Raw genomic sequence first — 23,445 nt, 5'->3', positions numbered from 1 at the left:
AACAGATGTGAGGTTGAAATGACAAGTGTTAGGGGGGAATGAGAGGAGTGAGTGGGAAAATGAGAGGTGTAAGGGAGAAAATGAGACATGTGAGGGGGAAAATGAGGCGTGATGGGAAAATAAGAGAAGTGAGGTGCTATAACTAACCACAGATATTTACTATGCCCAGGCAACGCCGAGCTCTTCAGCTAGTACAGATATAAAATACTGAACGTGTGAACATGGCCTCATGGTGAGTTCACACTCTGCCTTTCTGTGAGGATGAAGCTGCAGTTTTAGAAAATGTAGGCTAAAGCTGTATGCACACTTTCAGGATTTTTCGCGTTTTTTTCACGATAAAACCGTGAAAAAAACGCATACATTAAGCATCCTATTAGAATGCAATCCACATAGGAATGCATTGATCCGCTTACTTTCCACATGTGGCTATGTTCACCATGTGGGAAGTAAGCGGATCATGTGCGGTTGGTACCCAGGGTGGAGGAGAGGAGACTCTCCTCCAGACCCTGGGAACCATATAATTATTAAAGAAAAAAAAAAAAAAGAAAAAAGGAATTAAAAGGAAAAAAATCATGATATTCTCACCTTCTGGCGTCCCCGGCAGTCTTCCGGCTCCTTACGATGCTTCCCTTCCCAATAATGCATTGCGAGAATGACCTGTGATGACATAGCAGTCTCGCGAGATGCTATGTCATCTGAGGTCATTGCCGTAATGCATTATTGGGACCAGAGCACCGTGAGGAGCGGGAAGACTGCCGGGGACGCCGGAAGGTGAGAATATCACGATTTTTTATTTTTTTATTTTTAATGTTCTATCTTTTTACTATTGATGCTGCATAGGCATGTTTGACAAGTGTGACCAACCTGTCTCATGTCCCATCAGGCCTCTGGCGTACTACCGCTACATTGATGATATTTTAATCATCTGGACGGAGTCTGAGCCACAGCTAAAGACGTCCCATGAACAGTTTAATCAATTTCATCCTACCATCAACTTGACACTCAACTACTCCTGCACTGAAATTAACTTTTTGGACACCATCATTAAGCTGCAGAACAATATAATAGAGACATCCCTGTATCAGAAGCCAATCGACCGTCCAACATACCTTAAATGGGACAGTTTCCATCCAAAACACATAAACTCTATTGTCTACAGCCAAGCCATCAGATATAATCGTATATGTTCCAACCCAATGGATAGGGATGAACACCTTTTTCGCCTCAGAAAGACCTTTTTGAATCAGGGCTACCATCCAAGAACAATTGAAAATCAGATTACAAGAGCCACCAGAATATCAAGGAATCACCTGCTACATTACAAAGCTAAAGAAGAAAACAACCGGGTACCTCTAGTAGTTACCTACAATCCAAATCTGGAGGTGCTAAGGGGAGCTGCACGGAAATTATAACCTTTACTGCAAAAAGATGCCCGCTTACAATTCATTTTTCCAGACCCCACCCCACTACTGTGTTTTAGGCAGCCCCCAAATCTAAGAAGCATCATTGTCAAGAGCTCCCTGTCCTCTCCAACAGCTGAGGGTACCTTTCCTTGCAACCAGAAAAAAAATGTAAAACCTGTCCATTTATAATGACCACAGACAAGATAAAGATCCCCAATTCACATCAGGACTACAAGATACCAGGTACTTTCAGCTGCGTCACTTCTAATGTGGTGTACCTAATTATTTGTACTAAATGCCCAACTGGGGGTCTGTATGTGGGGAGACAGGGCAGAAGCTTAGAACAAGAATGAACTCCCATCGCCATACAATAAGAGAAAAAAGAATGGATCTACCTGTGGCAATACATTTCTGTCTCCCAAATCATAACATTATGGACATGAAATCACTTGTGTTAAAAGGTAGCTTCAAATCTCAGAGAGACATAAGAGTCTGGGAATATAAACTGATGACGACCTTTGACAGTCTCACTGCAGGAATGAATGTGTCGCACAGATTTATGTATTTTTACATCAACTAAGGAACTTGCCCCTCAGACTATGAGGGGTCATCACAACAGAACCAGACCCCAATAAAACAATCCTTTTCTAAGAGCTGGCCCAATATTTATGGACATAACTGTTTATCACTCATGGTAATTCTGCTTCATGTCACCTGTCTTATCCATGGGTTTCCCCTTTTCTGTGCTATGTTGTGCATAAATATGTGATTCTTCAGAATTTGTTTTAGTCTTTGCCTGATGAAGAGACCTGTGTAGTCTCGAAAGCTTGCAATTTGTTACCATCTTTTCAGTTAGCCATTAAAAGGTATCAACCACTGAGGACTCTCAATTCTAAATATTTTTCTATCTACTGGCTAACACGGTACCAAGATATATTTCTTTCCTGTACCAACCTGTCAATCAATCAGTTTTCCAAGCGATGCTACAGATCGCTTGGAAAACGCTAGCATTCTCCAAGCTAAAAACGCTTGCAAACCACTAGAGTTTAGCAAGAAAACGCATGCCAATTTCGCATGCGATATACGCGCAGCAGGAGTTGCGGTATTGCCGTGGCAATTCTGCAACGTGTGCACTTAGCCTAAAATTGCAAGTGCAACGAAGAGTCCTTTTAAGGCCGGGGGTCACACTTGTGAGTTCAATGCGAGAAACTCGCATGAGTCTCTTACATCAAGTCACAGCACTGCCGCCGGCACTCGGGACCGGAGTTTGTGGCTGCATGTATTTCTATGCAGCCAGACGCTCCAGTCCCGACGTCAGTGCCGGGACTTGATGCGAGAGACTCGTGCAAGTTTCTCGCATTGAACGCGCAAGTGTGACCTCGGCCTAAGTAAGAGGCTTCAACATGTTAGGCCTACAGTTTTCTAAGGATACATAGAAGTACAATGAGTACATCTCCTGCTGTATAAATGGAACCAGCAGGAATGCATAGTGAAAAAATATAATATGACAATGCAATATGACTGATGGCCCACAGGCCTTGAAATCTCATGTCCAATCCTTTTAGCAAACTGAACGTACGACCAGAAATCATCCTGCAGTACTATACACAAGTCAATCCATTTCATGTCAAGTGATAGATCACAACAGGCGAGGTCAGCAATCAATGCATTCTAATGTAAATTAGCAAAGCTTCATCTTCTGCTCTTCTGTGAGGCATTTCAATCTTTCAGGCACTGGCAACCGGTAATCTCACGAAACAAGAGCCCAGCCGAGCTTCATAAACTGCATCAGTCTCTGAGCCATTAGTGTGTGACATAACTCCAAGCTCTTCTTTGCTCATTAGTTTCATAGTTATTTAGTAGAGGCAGATATACAGCATTTTAAGATCAGCAAGACGCTATATAAAACATTGCAAATGATTATCAGCCTGGCAACAACAAGCACACAGGTCAAGGGGTGTGAACACACCCATCGCGGTACTCTAGGACAGGCATTTTTTTTCACCATTAGCTTGTAGTTAGATTGCCTACCATAATACTCACCCTACCGAAATTTACTTCTAGCAGTATAATACATTACTTACAACCTGCTAAAGTTTTTTTTTTTTTTTAGTGTAGATGGGTCAGCAGATTATGAAGTCACTAGATTGTGGCCTGATTCTAATGCATCGGATATTCTAGAATATGCATGTCGCCGTAGTATATGGACAATGAGGATTCCAGAATTCGCGGCAGACTGTGCCCGTCGCTGATTGGTCGAGGCAACCTTTATGACATAATCGTCGCCATGCTGTGCCCGTGTCTCTGATTTTTTTTTTTTACAAAATATATTAAAACCAAGCACTCAAACAACACGTCACACAGTTATTGGAGCTCAGCATGTGCATTGTGGCACTGTTTTATCTCCTCTGAAGCATTCCCCTTCCTACACCTCTATGGTTTGCTTTTGGCTGATTATATTATTGTGACGAGACATACTTACCTCCTATCCACTTGGCACAATTGGGTGATCTAGTATTTCAATATTACAATGTCATTTTTTATTAAAGGAAGGTATTTGATAGGTCATCTCTTTAGCTCTACATGTATTGGCAGTTTTATGGTGTCTAATACCATTTCTAGGGCTCATTAGGGCAATTCAGGGATATTCATTGGTGAGCGGGGGTGCCATATCGTATTAATTAGGGTGCCAACCTCCGCGGATGGGCAGGGCCAATTTAGGGCATATCTAGGTGCAGTTAGGCCCGTGCTACCTGTTCTATTAAGATATCTTTTCGTGGTTGGCATAACTTCTTGGCTCATATGCACATTTATATTTGTGCGTTTTGTAGAAAAATCTTTGAATGTTGTTTTTTTTTTTAGCTATGCTGGTCCTCAAAAAATGCAGTACAGAGCGATCAGAAGATCAAATATACCACAAAAATGGAAAAAAAAAAAAATTTTTTTTTTTTTTTTTTTTATCACAAACTGTGCCATGTATGCTTTTTTGTTTTTATAATTGTTAAATATTTTTTACATCATAATAAAATTAAAAAATTAAAAATATAATAATCTAAGTTTGGCATCTCCATAATTGTACTGTCTGGGAGAATCATGTTACTAGGTAATTTTACAGTATAAAGAATGCTGCAAAAAAAAAAAAAAAACAACACAGTTTCTGAATTGCATTTTTATTTTTTTGTTTTCTTACAACATTTCAACATTTTTTCCCCATATTTCAGTGCAGTATGGGCTCATTCATCATCATCATTATTATTATTATTAATTTGCACATTTAAGTTTTTGGCATTTTTTGCCCGTTTTTCATTTGCACATTTTTTAAAGTCTATGCTGTGTGTTGATCTTTTCTTTTCTCTTTTTTTTTTTTTTTTAAGTTTGTCATTCTGGGCATAGTTTGGTGTTCTAAATGTTTTTGGCTGATTCTTCAATTATGACTTTAAAAACTTGCAAAGTATTTGTGCAAATGCACTGGGTTCCTCTTCTCCTCTGGAGTAATTTTATAAATGGCAGGAATTTTTGCTCAAAATTTGGAACCCATTAGAGGAAGATGCCGAAACAGTAGAGGAAAGAAATACAGAATATTTTTTAATTGGTAAAAAAATGCAAGATCCATGTGCAACATTTTGGAGAATTTGCAAAAAAAAAAAAAAAAAAAAGAAAACACACAAACCCACACACACAAAAGAAGAAAATAAAAAAAAAATACAAATCGGGCTTTATATGGTAAAGTAAAACGTTGAAATTTGTTATAATTTAAAATAGCAACTCCTTCCACACACAAAAAAAACATGAAGCGGTGAAGTCGACTGACAGAATATAAACGTTCTGGCTCTTCAAAACTATGGAAAAAAAAAAAGAAAAGGACAAAAGTGCAAATTGGTTGCGCCAGTAAGAAGCCATGCCACCTCAACTAATACTCACTAAAGTTAAGTTTATAAGACCATATCTTTTCATGAAATGTAAAAAAAAAAAAAGAAAAGAGAACGTCCAACATTATTCACTTGGTGGGTTCAGATATGCATTGCTTTACCCCCCCTTCCCCCCCAGAATCAAATCGGCTTGTGAAAATAAATAAAATCGAATGAGAGCCACCCATTCAAGACTATGGGTTTGCAAATAAATACATTAAATAAATAACCCAAGAATATTATACACTGGACCATATTAACGGTGTAGCACAAAAAAAATTAAAAATAAAAATTGCAGTATAGCGGCTGTGAAGACGACATCCATCTGTGCTTGAATTGCTTGCCATAACATAGCGAATAGCCGGAGCATTGTACGGATCTGGCAGCTGCAGGAGGAGATGCAGAAGAGCAGGACACACAGTAAGACATTATTTTACAAGGCTTGGATTGGACCTTGGAGATTTTTTTTTTTTTTTGGAATAAGCAATAGGAAAAAATTAATTATGGCATTTACCTTTCTCCGCTCCACCCCAACATCAATGACAAAGTGAATGTTGCTCATCCAGACGAGGGACTCGCCAAGACTGGTCGTTAAAACCACTTTCCTCCTGTGGTCTTTACAGCCATAATCCAGCCCCTCGTATGGCAAGTATTGCGGAAGGCTTTGATGAGGGTAGAGTGGAATTGGAAGCAATTCGCCTACTTTAGAATTTGGGTGTATAGTCTCCTGGTGGATCATTTCATAGGCCTGTTTGATTTCCTAAAAATAATAATAAAAAAAAAAACAAAAAAAAAACACACCATTAAAAATTAGTATCTGGAAAATAAAAAAATGTTTTTATATGTTTAGGTAACTTTTAAATTAGCTCAAAAAATGTTGTTCCTTCCTGCACCAGGAAGAATGCAGAGTTGTGAAAAACATGTAATGCTTCACTTCCCCTGCGGAGGCACTGCAGGAATATTAAACACCTTTCGCTGAATCCCTAAATGGATTACTGCCAATGTTAAGGGGTTGTGCACATTTTTATCCTCATTTAAATGCATGTAGAAATCATTTTTTGCAATTGGGATCATTAATCATTTTGCAACGTTTGCCTTTTACAGGCTCTTTGTTTCACTAAGCATTCAACTTCAATGTGGTCTGCAGCCATAAATCAGTTGAAAGAAGACGATAAGAGTTACAAACTCCCTGATTGACGGATTCTCAGCTAACCCATACAGAAGCCGGCAAATAGTAGTGCAACACAGAGGCTGTAGAAGGCAAAGGATGGAAAAATTGTACTGAACTAGTAACATATTACCAGATGTGGCAGTTAAACCCTATCAGACGAGTATTGGCCAAACCCGCAAGATTTCAGCGGGACTGGTTAACCATTTAATATGCAAGTGTGCTCCGACTCATCCACCTCCTAACATCTACAGAAGGGTGTAAGATCAGGCATGTTAACTTTCAACATGCTCAATCTTTTGCTCTCATGAGGGATAAACCGCCACTTAAAAGTATAAGGCAGCATCTTATTAACATGTTTAAGGCTTATTCTAGGCTACCAGATATAACTCCAATAGTCACCACATTACTTGTTCTACCCTCATATGTTTCCCTAGAAGAACATGCGCTACATGCCCATCAGCTGAGATTTGAGATGGGACGTACTTGATTGATTTCTTAAAGGGGACATGGGAAGAGGTTGTCCCTTAAGAGATAAGTCTTGCTTAGAACTAGGAACACAAGATGCCAATTTTTGGGGTCACAGAATCATAGAATGGTACAGTTAGAAGGGACCTCCTGGGTCATCTGGTCCAACCCCCTGCTCAAATGGACAGATCATTTTACATCTTCTGCAGAATTAAAACCTGAGCAACTTGCTAAGGCTAGGTTCACATTGCGTTAGTGCAATCCGTTTAGCGCATACGCTAACGGACTGCGCTAACGCAATGTCCCAAAAGGGATTGCGTTTAATGATCCCGCTAGCGCAGATGCCCGATCTGCGCTAGCGAGAACGGACCCAAGAACGCTGCAAGCAGCGTTCGAGGTCCGTCCTAAACTAACGGGACATCGCTAGCGCATGCCAAAAATGGCATACGTTAGCGATGCGTTAGTTACACTGCCGTCAATGGGTGCGCTAACGGACCCGTTACATTGCGTTAGTGGCGCTGTGTAACGGATCCCGTTAGTGTACTGCCACTAACGCAATGTGAACCCAGCCTTAGAAAGTCATTGGAAACTTTTCAGAATCTTGTTAAAAGGTCTTTTTGTTTATATAGATTTTTTCAAACTATACAATCGTCTAAGGGGCACTTCCGTCTGTTTGTCTGTGTCTGTTTGTCACGGAAATCCTGAGTCGCTGATTGGTCGCGGCCGCCAGGTATAACACGGTGTAACGCAGTCTGTTAACGCTATTAACCCTGTGTGATCAACTTTTTACTATTGATACTGCCTATGCAAAAAGATCTAATAATAAAAAAAAAAAAAAAATCATAATATACTCACCTTCCGGCGCCTTTCCCGCTCCTTGTGACGCCCCAGGCCATGCATTGTGGTCTCGCGAGACCGCCACGTCATCATCTCGCGAGACCGCAATGCATTCTTGGGACCAGAGCGTCGCGAGGAGCATCGCTAAACGCCTCGCCTGGATCCGGGGGCGACGGTAGGTGAGTATATAGCTATTTTTTATTTTAAATTATTATTTTTTTAAACAGGGATATGGTGCCCACATTGCTATATACTACGTGGGCTGTGCTATATACTACGTAGCTGTGCAATATATTACGTGGCTGGGCAATATACTGCGTGAGCTGTGCTATATACTACATGGGATGTGCTATATACTACGTGGCTGTGTTATACACTGCGTGGGCTGTGCTATATACTACGTGGGCTGCGCTATATGCTACGTGGCTGTGCTATATGCTACGTGGGCTGTGTTATATACTACGTGGGCTGTGCTACATACTATGTGGCCTGTACTATATACTACGTGGGCTGTGTAATATGCTAAGTGGGCTGTGTTATATGCTACTTGGCTGTGGTATATTTCTCTGCTGTATCTGTGCATCATGAATCGTGGTATGTGTTAAAGAGGGGGGCCCACTGAGACTCTTTCCCCCAGGGCCCTCAACAACCTGGAGCCGGCCCTGGCTTCACTGCGAACAGTCAGCGACAGGCGCAGTCCGGCCGCGAATTGGCGCGGAATTTGAACCACGCTTCGCTAATTGGTCGCTCCTGGCCGAATCCTGTGTATAATAAATTGCATTATTCTAAAAACTTCATAAATAAACTACATACATATTCTAGAATACCAAATGCGTTAGAATCGGGCCACCTTCTAGTAAATAAATAAATAAATAGTTCCCAATCTCTCTCAGCCCCACTTAACTACTTTGGAGTTCCTTTTCGAGTAAAAAAAAGAAGGAAACTTTGGAGAAAGTTCTAAGCTCTGCCATTATAAGGTCATTTTTTTCCTGCTCATAAAACTTTTACATAAAAAGTAGGAGCCAAGTGATCAAACGCAGAGAAGTAGCCCAGAACCCACTTACTTGCTCACAGGCCAAGAAGACAACAATGTCCCCTTTCTCTTGTGTGTGGTGGATTTCATAAAGGAGTCTTAAAGCCGCGTGGAAACAGTCTTGTTGGATTGCAGAGGTGTATACTACTTCTGCTGAACAAGTGCCTTCCACCTCGACGAGAGGAACGTTTCCGTAGTACGAGACGATTTTACTAGACAGTTCAGGAGGGGAGATGATTACGACCTTCAGTTCGGGTCGAGCTAAAAGCATGTCTTTAAGGAAAGCGAGGAGGACATCAGTAGATACAAAGCGCTCGTAGACATCATCGATGATAATTACTCCGTAGTTGGACAAGAGGGGATTGGACATCATCTCACGCAGTAACATCTCGTCTGTACAGTACCTGCAATGTAGGAAAAAAAAAAAGTCTATAGGCTTTAGATTTACTTCTATAATTCATTCATATAGCAGTGCCATATTCCACAGCGTGGGAGAGACAGATGGTCACCACTCACACTGGTGCCAGTCTCCGTTGGGCCAACAGTCTACCTTACAATTTAATGATTTATTCCCAAAACAGAAAGTTATCCACTCTACACAGGATAGGGGAAAATTTGTTGATGACCTCCTCGGTCTGACCTTTGGGATCTCTACTGATCCAGAATCCCATATTCGATGGAGCAAAAGATAGCAGGCTCGACATCCACTCTACCTATTGTCTATGGGACTGCTGGAGCTAAGAGTACAGGGTTCCGCTCCATTCCTTGTCTATAGGACTGCTGAAAAATAGAAGACGCATCAGAATTGGCAGGATCGAACCCAAAGTGATCAACAAGTTATCCTATTATTATATTTTGGGAAAAACCCTTTAACCTATCAGGAGAAAGGTAAGAGCTTGGAAAATACACCAGAGGGGGTCTCAAAAGTTGGACCTTAGGATGTCATATACTTTCCATCCTTGCGTTATCAGGCGGAGGCGGATATTTGGTACTCAGATGGGGCTCAGTACAGTACCAGGCTCAGACGCATGTATAGATGTCCAATTGCCTCTGGAACAACATTAAGAAGGGCCAAGGATGCTTCATTTTGTCTAAGTATGGAGCATCAATGAAGGGGATGATCAGCTAGCGCTAAAAAGAAGTTAGAATATTGTACCATACCCCTGACTAGTTGTCACACCACCCTAAGCAGATGCCTACTGTGCCAACACCTAGTCCTGGTGCAGACTGGCATAAACAAAATAATGCTCCCATAGGTTCAGTCAATAAAAGGTGGTGTAAATTCTAGACTATGGTGGGAGGAAGGCTCGTTCTGTTAGCAGCTATTCCATGAATGCTCAGCTTGGCCCACTGTGTATGTGTTCTATAGGGAGAACATTGACAGACACCTCTGGCGCCAGGTTCCATTATCGTAAGGACAAATCGATTGGGCATGTTGTCAGTCAACATGCCCGATCTTTCTCTCTACTGACTTTCACGGTTAAGTGCCGTTACCAAAATCAGCCATCATTCATCTTGAGCCGAACAGTATGATGGGCACTAAAGGGACCAGCACAAGACAATTCTATTTGGATCCAATCAGTGGAGGCGAGGGGCTACTTCTTACAGGTTAATTCACAAATAACCTATTAGACCTTATTGACGATACGTCCTCAGTGTGGACCGAGCATCTACAGCTACGACATTGCATTTAATTAATGGATTTCTTCAGTGTAATAAGCTTTTTAATCCAGACTGAATTCAGACAAATGAGGCTTCGGACTTTGCACCATGACAGCCTGATCTAATAAAATTCTGCTCTCGTGGCGATTTTTTCCTTCCCTGAAATGTTAAAGAACTCATTATCTAAAACTTTTTTTTTTTTTTTAAAGACAAAGGGTTGCGCAATCTTACAACGTCTCGTCACTGACTGCAGCTGACAAAGGGAAAACGCAATCCAATGTTATCGCAGTCGCCGGACCCTTTAGTCTTCTCTTCTACCGTGACATTTACAAAGAGCTGGCGGGGTGACGTATTGGACGAATACTAGACAGGGCAACACAATTATGTCAATACGGATGAAATAACAAGCTCATCTTCCGGGGAAAACGCTACGCTTAGCGAAACATACAGAAGGAATTACTGGCAATAGGAGCCCACACGGCCGGATGTCAGTGCGGAGTTATGTGGAGATGAATGTTTATGTCCTTGTTAGAAATGGACCCAAACACAGAGTGATCCATTCATTCATTTATATGGAGCCCCTCAATCCTTATACAGTCCCACCAGTTTTAGTCTTCCTTGTCCACAGGCATAATGCCAACACATGACATGGGCCTGGAAACCAGAAGTTGTAAGTAAATGTTGGCATCTGAACTTTTTATTTTCTTAGCGGTCTGTCCCCAAGAATGGTATACATTTACCAAGTGGTCTTAGATCTAAAACATGTCGATGGGGTTTTTTGGCAACAATGAATGTCGCATTTATTCCATATTAAGATTATGTAAAGAGTTTTTTTTTTAGTGTGGATTAGTTAGGAGTGAGAATGCTCAGATAAAGTGTTATCCAAGCATGCTCGAGTGCTATTAGAGTATCTCGGGCAAGCTCGAATACTATGCTCGACTTGCAGCGGCTCCATGTCTCGAGGCTGACAGCCGCAGCACATGCAGGGATTGCCTGTTTGTTAGGGCTGTGCTGTAGGGGGATAATTTGGAGACGGGCAGTGTATTTTATAGCGGGACAGTGTGGGGGAGCATGTACTGATGGTTGTTCTGGTGCTGTATTCATGTACTGACAGTAGTTGTGGCGCTGCATTCATGCAATGATGGTGGTTCTGATGCATGCATTAATTTCTGAATAAGACAGGCGAAACGCGCGTTGGGTGAGGGAAAAGAAAACATACCTACAACAAGTGCTGTATGTATGTATGTATGTATGTATGTATGTATGTGAATGCTTGTATAGTTTCAATTAAGTTAATAGCATATATTGTGTTCCCACCAGTATCTAAAACCAGTAAACACTATATGATATATACATAAGGAGTATGCCAAGGCCTAAAGGGTTACATAGCAGTAACAGCTTATATAATCACATAAAATATGGTATGGTATATCCCAATTCATGGACCAAACCGTTTGATGACAAAGTGTTTAACGATCTATCAATGTCTTTTGAGTATAATGTATATTCAGAACAGAAGTGAAGTGCTGCATAGATAAAGTTACCTACATAAAAGCCACAGAAAATATAAATACTGGCTTCGTCCCTCACCCAACGCGCGTTTCGCCTGTCTTCTTCCGAAATTAATGCATGCATCAGAACCACCATCATTGCATGAATGCAGCGCCACAACTGTTTTCTTTTCCCAAATTTACCCAAGCTTACCAGAAAAATATTTAGATCATGCATATGTAACCTTACACACAAAAAAACCCAAACAACAACAAAAAAAACAAATATAAATTTGTGTATTAGGTCTAATTATATAAAATATAAATTTGTAATTTATACATGCTGGTTGCTGTGTCCTCTTTTGACATGAGGCACTTTGGGTTTTTTTTATCTTTAAATTTTATCATTTATAACAATTAATAAATAATTGATTTTATTATTCTAGGTTTACACTTCATGACTCCAATCCACAGTCTGTATTTGTATATGCTATATGAAGATATAAAGTGTGACCTTCATGCATAAGGTCTTTGGTCTAATAGGTTTTCTAATCTAATGATGGTGGTTCTGATGCTGCATTCCTGTACTGACAGTGGTTCTGATGCTGCATTCATGTACTGACAGTGGTTCTGATGCTGCATTCCTGTACTGACAGTGGTTCTGATGCTGCATTCCTGTACTGACAGTGGTTCTGATGCTGCATTCATGTACTGACAGTGGTTCTGATGCTGCATTCATGTACTGACGGTGGTTCTGATCTTGTACACATGTAGCAATCCATAACGTGTTTCATGGCTGTGTTAAAAAGTGCCAAAACTTAGAGATTTGAGATTTTGAGGAGGATTTGGCGAGTTTCTGCTCCAAAAAACTCAGTTTAAAGTTAGTGTGTGTTTACATTGATCTTTTTTTGGAGCAGAAACTCCCCAAATCGTTCTTAAATACTAAAAAATGTGGTTCTGGTGCTGTATTAATACACCAATGGTGGTTTTGGTAATTTATTTATGTCGCTACGCCTTTAAAAAAAAAATTGTGGCACCTTCCTCTTTACTATGAGGTCGCCTTCCACTAGGAAACCACCTGAAGAATGAGCAGGTCACTTCTTTTAACCATTTCAGGGTTTCCGGGGCATAAGGCAGAACACATACACAATAATGCTGTTTTGACATCGCTGTGTACTATGCTCATTTTATAGGGCGCTTTTGCGACACTTGTTCATACGGATTCTGCCTGAAAAAGACATCTTGTGACATATCCAAATACTCCTCCAAAAAAGTAGAAGTGTTTCCTGTAGCAGTTTCTGCTTGCAAAAACAGTTTTTAAATGCCTAAAAAACAAACTATTTTTTAAGTCATCATGTCCTTCTGCATTTAATGTCCTAAAACTCCAAGTTTCCAGACCACTGCTCCAAAGTATAAAAGTTTTTGTAATTTTCTCTTCCAAGAAGTTCCAGACATTGCTCAGCACTAGAACCAATTCTCAGTGGGAGCCCCAGACTGGTGGTGCTTATTAATACACATAACCTAGTGAGCCCAACCACTTCACCATGCCCAAATGAAAAGGGAAAGGGTAAGTAAGGTCCCACCATCTTCCCTTCCACCCCATAAAAACCCTAGAACTTCATGCATAAGGTCTTTGGGCTAATAGGTTTTCTAATCTAATGATGGTGGTTCTGATGCTGCATTCATGTACTGACAGTGGTTCTGATGCTGCATTCATGTACTGACGGTGGTTCTGATCTTGTACACATGTAGCAATCCATAACGTGTTTCATGGCTGTGTTAAAAAGTGCCAAAACTTAGAGATTTGAGATTTTGAGGAGGATTTGGCAAGTTTCTGCTCCAAAAAACTCAGTTTAAGTTAGTGTGTGTTTACATTGATTTTTTTTGGAGCAGAAACTCCCCAAATCGTTCTTAAATACTCAAAAATGTGATTCTGGTGATGTACAAAAACCCAGCAAACTTTCTTTGCCAAGAAACCCACATTTCTGGGACTCATCAATGTCAGTATGTCTCGTGCTGTGCGCTCACATATATAACACCCACGCCGACTATACACAGATAATAAATATATATTCTCTCTGTATCTAGAGCACTGAATGCTGCCATATTTCTGTGACAACCCAACCTATAACCTTATTCAGTGACTTTGATAAATTAATAAAATGTTATGTGAATGTGTGCAGCCAATGCTGCCTAAATGTCACCATTTATCTTTCCTCCGCGCACGAAGCATAATAATGAGCACCGCAAGATAGAAATATGACAGAACAAGTCAGGAAAAGCAGAAACTGGAAATATAGTGCATCCCGAGTCAATAAAAGTGGAGAGAAATTGGCTGAAATCTTTCATATTTTTGCAAAATGTGTGTTATTGTTCAAGGGCCGGTGTGGGCAGTTTGACCTCAATGTGGCCCAATGGGCGAGAGGGGGGTGTAATTTTTGGAAAAAAAATTAAATTATATTTTTTTTCCTGAAGCAATGTACACATCCACATCAAAGGCTCTGTGGCAGATGGGTTCGGTATTTACAGGTTAAAAGATGCGTGCCTAAAAGGAGGTGTGAACACAGCTCAAGGGGCACGATCCGGGCCAGCTTTAGGTTTTCCTCCTCACCTTCAAAAAGATTGACTTTTTTGGTCAATAAAAGTTGTAATCGGGCTTTTTATTTTATATTTTGCAGTACGGGCTGTAATTTTTATTGATACAATTTTGAGGTTATTTTTGACAAAGTGATCAACAGGGATTTTTTTTTTTTCGTTTTTACCATTTAATCGTTCACAATATAAATATAATTTTATTATAATCTAACAACCGGTTACCAAGTACCCAAACACACCACTCTACACCACCATATCTCAAGCCATAGCAAAGTATGAGGTTTCATATAACTGGATTACTAAAATTAAAAAAAAAATATATAACAATAAAACACATTTACTAAAGACACAACAGAATTAAAAACAAGCAGGGATTACAGGTACGGGGCAAAGCTCAATTTCTCGTTTAAGCCACTGGGGGACATAGTGCCAAGCTCCACGATCCATCTGGTTTCGGCCTGTGCTAGCATCTGCTTCAGATTTCCACCTCTTATCCCCCCATGTATTCTATCGATTCCCTTCACTTTAAGGCTGTGTGCACACGCTGCGGATTTTGCTGCGGATCCGCAGCGGATTTGGCCGCTGCGGATCCGCAGCAGTTTTCCCAAAGTTTACGGTACAATGTAAACCTATGGGAAAAAAAAACGCTGTGCACATGCTGCGGAAAAAGCCGCGCGGAAACACTGCAGATTATTTTCCGCAGCATGTCAATTGTTTGTGCGGATTCCGCAGCGGGTTTCAACCAGCACCAATAGGAAAGTGCTGGTGAAAACCCACAGAAGAATCCGCAGAAGAAACCGCAAGAAAATCCGCAGTGAAAACCGCAGTGGTTTTGCACTGTGGATTTTCCAAATCCGCAGGAAAATCTGCAGCGTGGGCACATACCCTTAGGCCACGTGGGTCAGAGTTGTGGTATAGCCTGAATTGTTTGGGCAGGGTCTTCAACAGCAAAAGGTCCTCCACCTCCTTTGCCGCGAGTATGTCCCTGACGTGCTCCCTTACCTTAATGCGCAGTTCCCTGGAAGTTAGGCCAATATAGACCTTAGAACAGGGACACTGCGCAACATAAATCACATATGAAGTGGTACAGGAAATGTAATGGTTAATAGTGTACCCGAGTACCATCCATATTTGTAAAGGTTTTAGCCCTTATGATGTTATGCAAATTGGACGCCAAACAATTCCCGCAGGTGAAACATCCCCACCTTTGTTTTGAATTGCCAAAGGGACTTTTCTGGGGACGTGTGTGATACTAAGGACGGGCTCACCACATGGGTATGTGTCAGGCATTCTATATGTGTTAAACTGGACTGGGAACTTGGCACTATGCACTTTAGGTCTATTTAGACTAGGGCTTATATATTTGGGATGCCTATATGCTATGAGGCCGGTTTCACACGTCAGTGGCTCCAGTACGTGAGGAAACTGTCACCTCACGTACCGGAGCCACTGACACACGTAGACGCATTAAAATCAATGCATCTGTGCAGATGTCACTGATTTTTTGCGGACCGTGTCTCCGTGTGCCAAACACGGAGACATGTCAGTGTTCGTGGGAGCGCACGTATTACACGGACCCATTAAAGTCAATGGGTCCGTGTAAAACACGTACCGCACACGGACGTTGTCTGTGTGCAGTCCGTGTGCCGTGCAGGAGACAGCGCTAAAGTTTAGCGCTGTCCCCCCCACTGGTGCTGAAGCCGCGATTCATATCTTCCCTGCAGCAGTGTTTGCTGCAGAGAAGATATGAATAATCCATTTTTTGGGGTTCTCTTCGTGTATAAAATAAAGGTCCATGTCCCCACCCCCTGTGCGCTCCCATTACTGTAATCGGCCAACGAGGGAGCTGGGTGAGTATTTTCAGAACAGCAGGGGGGTAAGAACACAGGGGGTGGGAGGGCAGGGGGCACATAGATCTTTATTTTAACCCCTTCCCGACCCATGACGCCACGTAGGCGTCATGAAAGTCGGTGCCAATCCGACCCATGACGCCTATGTGGCGTCATGGAAAGATCGCGTCCCTGCAGATCGGGTGAAAGGGTTAACTCCCATTTCACCCGATCTGCAGGGACAGGGGGAGTGGTAGTTTAGCCCAGGGGGGGTGGCTTCACCCCCTCGTGGCTACGATCGCTCTGATTGGCTGTTGAAAGTGAAACTGCCAATCAGAGCGATTTGTAATATTTCACCTATTATAACGGGTGAAATATTACAATCCAGCCATGGCCGATGCTGAAATATCATCGGCCATGGCTGGAAATACTAATGTGCCCCCACCCCACCCCACCGATCGCCCCCCCAACCCCCCGATCTGGCCGGTACACTGCTCCGGCTCCCCTCCGTCCAGTGCTCCACTCCCCCTCGTGCTCTTGTCCGCTCCCCCCGTGCCCCAATCACCCCCCCGTGCTCCAATCACCCCCCCTGCACTCCGTTCCACCCCCCCGTGCTCCATTCCAGCCCCCCCGTGCTCCGTTCCACGCTCCCCGTGCTCCGTTCCACCCCTCCCGCGCTCCGATTCCCCCCCCCGTGCTCCGATCCCCCCCACCCCATCATACTTACCGATCCAGCCGGGGTCCCGTCCGTCTTCTCCCTGGGCGCCGCCATCTTCCAAAATGGCGGGCGCATGCGCAGTGCGCCCGCCGAATCTGCCGGCCGGCAGATTCGTTCCAAAGTGCATTTTGATCACTGAGATAGATTATATCTCAGTGATCAAAATAAAAAAAATAATAAATGACCCCCCCCCCCCCTTTGTCACCCCCATAGGTAGGGACAATAAAAAAATAAAGAAATTTTTTTTTTCCACCAATGTTAGAATAGGGTTAGGGTTAGGGTTAGGGGTAGGGTTATGGGTAGGGTTAGGGTTAGGGCTTCGGTATGTGCACACGTATTCTGGTCCTCTGCGGATTTTTCCGCTGCGGATTTGATAAATCCGCAGTGCTAAACCGCTGCGGATTTATGGCGGATTTACCGAGGTTTTTCTGCGCATTTCACTGCGGTTTTACAACTGCGATTTTCTATTGGAGCAGTTGTAAAACCGCTGCGGAATCCGCACAAAGAAGTGACATGCTGCGGAATGTAAACCGCTGCGTTTCCGTGCAGTTTTTCCGCAGCATGGGCACAGCGATTTTTGTTTCCCGTAGGTTTACATTGAACTGTAAACTCATGGGAAACTGCTGCGGATCCGCAGCGTTTTCCGCAGCGTGTGCACATACCTTTAGAATTAGGCTATGTGCACACTGTGCGGATTTGGCTGCGGATTGGCCGCTGCGGATTCGCAGCAGTGTTCCATCAGGTTTACAGTACCATGTAAACATATGAAAAACCAAATCCGCTGTGCCCATGGTGCGGAAAATACCGCGCGGAAACGCTGCGTTGTATTTTCCGCAGCACGTCAATTCTTTGTGCGGATTCCGCAGCGTTTTACACCTGTTCCTCAATAGGAATCCGCAGGTGAAATCCGCACAAAAAACACTGGAAATCCGCAGGTAAAACGCAGTGCCTTTTACCCGCCGATTTTTCAAAAATGGTGCGGAAATATCTCACACGAATCCGCAACGTGGGCACATAGCCTTAGGGTTAGGGTTGGAATTAGGGTTGTGGTTAGGGTTGTGATTAGGGTTATGGCTACAGTTGGGATTAGGGTTAGGGGTGTGTTGGGGTTAGTGTTGGAGTTAGAATTGAGGGGTTACCACTGTTTAGGCACATCAGGGGTCTCCAAACGCAACATGGCACCACCATTGATTCCAGCCAATCTCGTATTCAAAAAGTCAAATGGTGCTCCCTCACTTCCGAGCCCTGACGTGTGCCCAAACAGTGGTTTACCCCCACATATGGGGTACCAGCATACTCAGGACAAACTGCGCAACAATTACTGGGGTCCAATTTCTCCTGTTACCCTTGTGAATCTAAAAAAATGCTTGCTAAAACAAAATTTTTGAGGAAAGAAAAATGATTTTTTATTTTCACGGCTCTGCGTTGTAAACGTCTGTGAAGCACTTGGGGGTTCAAAGTGCTCACCACATATCTAGATAAGTTCCTTGGGGGGTCTAGTTTCTAAAATGGGGTCACTTGTGGGGGTTTCTACTGTTTAGGCACACCAGGGGCTCTGCAAACGCAACGTGACACCCGCAGACCATTCCATCAAAGTCTGCATTTCAAAAGTCACTACTTCCCTTCTGAGCCCCGACGTGTGCCCAAACAGTGGTTTACCCCCACTCATGGGGTATCAGCGTACTCAGGAGAAACTGGACAACAACTTTTGGGGTCCAATTTCTCCTGTAACCCTTGGGAAAATAAAAAATTCTGGGCTAAATAATTATTTTTGAGGAAAGAAAACGTATTTTATTATTTTCACGGCTCTGCATTATAAACTTCTATGAAGCACTTGGGGGTTCAAAGTGCTCACCACACATCTAGATAAGTTCCTTTCGGGGTCTAGTTTCCAAAATGGGGTCACTTGTGGGGGGTTTCTACTGTTTAGGCACATCAGGGGCTCTGCAAACGCAACGTGATGCCCGCAGAGCATTCCATCAAAGTCTGCATTTCAAAACGTCACTACTTCAATTCCAAGCCCCGGCATGTGCCCAAACAGTAGTTTACCCCCACATATGGGGTATCACCGTACTCAGGAGAAACTGGACAACAAATATTGGGGTCAAATTTCTCCTGTTACCCTTGGGAAAATAAAAAATTGCAGGCTAAAAGATCATTTTTGAGAAAATATTTTTTATTTTTTTATTTTCATGGCTCTGCGTTATAAACTTCTGTGAAGCACTTGGGGGTTCAAAGTCCTCACCACACATCTAGATTAGTTCCTTTGGGGGTCTAGTTTCCAAAATGGTGTCATTTCTGGGGGATCTCCAATGTTTAGGCACACAGGGGCTCTCCAAACGTGACATGGTGTCCGCTAATGATTGGAGCTAATTTTCCATTTAAAAAGCCAAATGGCGTGCCATCCCTTCCGAGCCCTGCCGTGCGCCCAAACAGTAGTTTACCCCCACATATGGGGTATCAGCGTACTCAGGACAAACTGGACAACAATATTTGGGGTCCAATTTCTCCTATTATCCTTGGCAAAATAGGAAATTCCAGGCTAAAAAATCATTTTTGAGGAAAGAAAAATTATTTTTTATTTTCATGGCTCTGCGTTATAAACTTCTGTGAAGCACCTGGGGGTTTAAAGTGCTCAATATGCATCTAGATAAGTTCCTTGGGGGGGTCTAGTTTCCAAAATGGGGTCACTTGTGGGGGAGCTCCAATGTTTAGGCACACAGGGGCTCTCCAAACGCGACATGGTGTCCGCTAACAATTGGAGCTAATTTTCCATTCAAAAAGTCAAATGGCGCGCCTTCCCTTCCGAGCCCTGCCGAGTGCCCAAACAGTGGTTTACCCCCACATATGAGGTATCGAAGTACTCGGGAGAAATTGCCCAACAAATTTTATGATCCATTTTATCCTACTGCCCATGTGAAAATGAAAAAATTGAGGCGAAAAGAATTTTTTTGTGAAAAAAAAGTACTTTTTCATTTTTACAGATCAATTTGTGAAGCACCTGAGGGTTTAAAGTGCTCACTAGGCATCTAAATAAGTTCCTTGGGGGGTCTAGTTTCCAAAATGGGGTCACTTGTGGGGGAGCGCCAATGTTTAGGCACACAGGAGCTATCCAAACGCGACATGGTGTCCGCTAACGATGGAAATAATTTTTCATTCAAAAAGTCAAATGGCGCTCCTTCCCTTCCGAGCCTTACCATGTGCCCAAACAGTGGTTTACCCCCACATGTGAGGTATTGGTGTACTCAGGAGAAATTGCCCAACACATTTTAGGATCCATTTTATCCTGTTGCCCATGTGAAAATGAAAAAAATTGAGGCTAAAAGAATTTTTTTGTGAAAAAAAAAGTACTTTTTCATTTTTACGGATCAATTTGTGAAGCACCTGGGGGTTCAAAGTGCTCACTATGCATCTAAATAAGTTCCTTGGGGCGTCTAGTTTCCAAAATGGGGTCACTTGTGGGGGAGCTCCAATTTTTAGGCACACGGGGGCTCTCCAAACGTGACATGGTGTCCGCTAAAGAGTGGAGCCAATTTTTGATTCAAAAAGTCAAATGGCGCTCCTTCCCTTCCAAGCCCTGCCGTGCGCCCAAACAGTGGTTTACCCCCACATATGAGGTATCGGCGTACTCAGGACAAATTGGACAACAACATTCGTGGTTCAGTTTCTCCTTTTACCATTGGGAAAATAAAAAAATTGTTGCTAAAAGATAATTTTTGTGACTAAAAAGTTAAATGTTCATTTTTTCCTTCCATGTTGCTTTTGCTGCTGTGAAGCACCTGAAGGGTTAATAAACTTCTTGAATGTGGTTTTGAGTACCTTGAGGGGTGCAGTTTTTAGAATGGTGTCACTTTTGGGTATTTTCAGCCATATAGACCCCTCAAACTGACTTCAAATGTGAGGTGGTCCCTAAAAAAAATGGTTTTGTAAATTTCGTTGTAAAAATGACAAATCGCTGGTCAAATTTTAACCCTTATAACTTCCTAACAAAAAAAATTTTTGTTTCCAAAATTGTGCTGATGTAAAGTAAACATGTGGGAAATGTTATTTATTAACTATTTTGTGTCACATATCTCTCTGGTTTAACAGAATAAAAATTCAAAATGTGAAAATTGCGAAATTTTCAAAATTTTCGCCAAATTTCCGTTTTTATCACAAATAAACGCAGAATTTATTGACCTAAATTTACCACTAACATGAAGCCCAATATGTCACGAAAAAACAATCTCAGAACCGCTAGGATCCGTTGAAGCGTTCCTGAGTTATTACCTCATAAAGGGACACTGGTCAGAATTGCAAAAAACGGCAAGGTCTTTAAGGTCACAATAGGCTGGGTCATGAAGGGGTTAAACACTATTATTCAGATCTTCTCTGCAGCAAACGCTGCTGCAGGGAAGATATGAATCGCGGCTTCAGCACCAGATGCTGGTACGTGTGGTACCCAGCACGGTGCGTGTGGTACCCAGTGGGCACACGGGCGTCATACGTGTGCCTCACTGATGTGCCACAGAAACGCAGGGGCACACGGACACGGATAATTCCGGTACCGATTTTTTCCGGTACCGGAATTATCTGGACGTGTGGGACTGCCCTAACACAGACTATATGATCCCAGAAGCCTGTGTACTATTTCCTGTATCACTTTTTTGTGCTATGTACTTGGGTTCTCATCCTTTCCTCTTAAAGGGAACCTGTCACCCCGTTTTTTGAGATTGAGCTATAAATACTGTTAAATAGGGCCTGCGCTGTGCGTTACTATAGTGTATGCAGTGTACCCTGATTCCCCATGTATGCTGAGAAATACATTACCAAAGTCGCCGTTTTCGCCTGTCAATCAGGCTGGTCTGGTCAGGTGGGCGTGTTCACAGCGCTCTTTTCTTCCCCAGGTTTCCGTTGGTGGCGTAGTGGTGTGCGCATGTCCAGAGTTCCGACTTCCCTGCGCCCACGTGAAGACACAGCGCGCGATCTGCGCTGTAATCCCTTGCATCGGTGGGGGCGGCCATCTTCCTGGGGCCGCGCGTGCGCAGATGGAGTGCTCTGCTGCACGGGGCTTCAGGAAAATGGCCACGGGATGCCGCGCGTGCGCAGAAGAGATCGCGGCGGCCATTTTCCCAAAGCCGAGATGCAAACTCGGCTTTGGGAAAATGGCCGCCGCGATCTCTAATGCGCATGCGCGGCATCCCGCGGCCATTTTCCTGAAGCCCCGTGCAGCAGAGCACTCCATCTGCGCACGCGCGGCCCCAGGAAGATGGCCGCCCCCACCGATGCAAGGGATTACAGCGCAGATCGCGCGCTGTGTCTTCACGTGGGCGCAGGGAAGTCGGAACTCTGGACATGCGCACACCACTACGCCACCAACGGAAACCTGGGGAAGAAAAGAGCGCTGTGAACACGCCCACCTGACCAGACCAGCCTGATTGACAGGCGAAAACGGCGACTTTGGTAATGTATTTCTCAGCATACATGGGGAATCAGGGTACACTACATACACTATAGTAACGCACAGCGCAGGCCCTATTTAACAGTATTTATAGCTCAATCTCAAAAAACGGGGTGACAGGTTCCCTTTAATGAATACGACATTTTGATATTTTCTGTGTTTTTAATAATAAAATTTGTTAATTTTTCTAAACACTTTTTGTGAGAGTGGTGTGTTTGGGTACTTGGTACCCGGTTGTTAGGTTAACACACCCCTATATTTAATGCTTTGATGGATAACCCTTTCTTGCTGGAGGTTCCTATATATTTAGCATTATTAGGTTTTTGGACAGCTTTGTATTTATAAATATATTTTATTAGTCTGAATAGTTAGGCAGCAAGAGCAAATGTTATTTTTATCTTATTTTTTTTAATTGAAATTTGGGGTAAAAAGAAAAAACAACAACAATTGGATAATATAAACTTATGGTATGTGATATGAACACCCCTCCCCCCCAACCCCGCGTATTGATTTCAATAGTTTCTGCTTCCATAGATGAATAGAATGGTGGAAGCGGGAGCCGTCAGTTCTCTGCTCCACCATTCAGCCCATCCGGATGAATCTCAGCACAGCAGGTATAACGATATTACTAAAATCGCGCCTGCTATGCAGAGCCTCGGTCCGCACACATCCAAGACATGAGCAGCACATTGGGGGGGTGGGGGGGGGATTTAACGGGGCTAGGCAAGTTGCTTTAACGGGGCTAGGCAAGTCGTACCACCATCTAATTTTAAGTAGTAAAAATTAAATAAATATAAGCAATAAATTTCCTTTAAAAATGCTTTCAGAAAAATCACATTTAATATTTTACAGATACGTGTAACATCTGCCGCTACAATTCCCCAGTGAGACACA

General features: G+C 42.8%; 1 protein-coding gene across 3 annotated transcripts in view; it reads right to left on the bottom strand.

The window, feature by feature from the left end:
• The window catches only part of DHX32 (DEAH-box helicase 32 (putative)), a 92,752-nt gene that overhangs the window by 25,677 nt on the left and 43,630 nt on the right, over window positions 1-23,445 (bottom strand). For all 3 annotated transcript variants that reach the window (XM_069753952.1, XM_069753953.1, XM_069753954.1), the window contains 2 exons: window positions 8,849-9,221; window positions 5,826-6,071 (listed from right to left, as the gene is read on the bottom strand). In XM_069753952.1, coding sequence (XP_069610053.1) covers window positions 5,826-6,071; window positions 8,849-9,221 — 619 coding nt within the window. The remainder of the gene's footprint in view (window positions 1-5,825; window positions 6,072-8,848; window positions 9,222-23,445) is intronic.

Source organism: Ranitomeya imitator, chromosome 2 (assembly GCF_032444005.1).
Source record: "Ranitomeya imitator isolate aRanImi1 chromosome 2, aRanImi1.pri, whole genome shotgun sequence".
Lineage (NCBI taxonomy): Eukaryota > Metazoa > Chordata > Amphibia > Anura > Dendrobatidae > Ranitomeya > Ranitomeya imitator.
The sequence above is the reverse complement of the archived record's forward strand: the minus strand, read 5'-3'. Positions and strand labels throughout refer to the sequence as shown.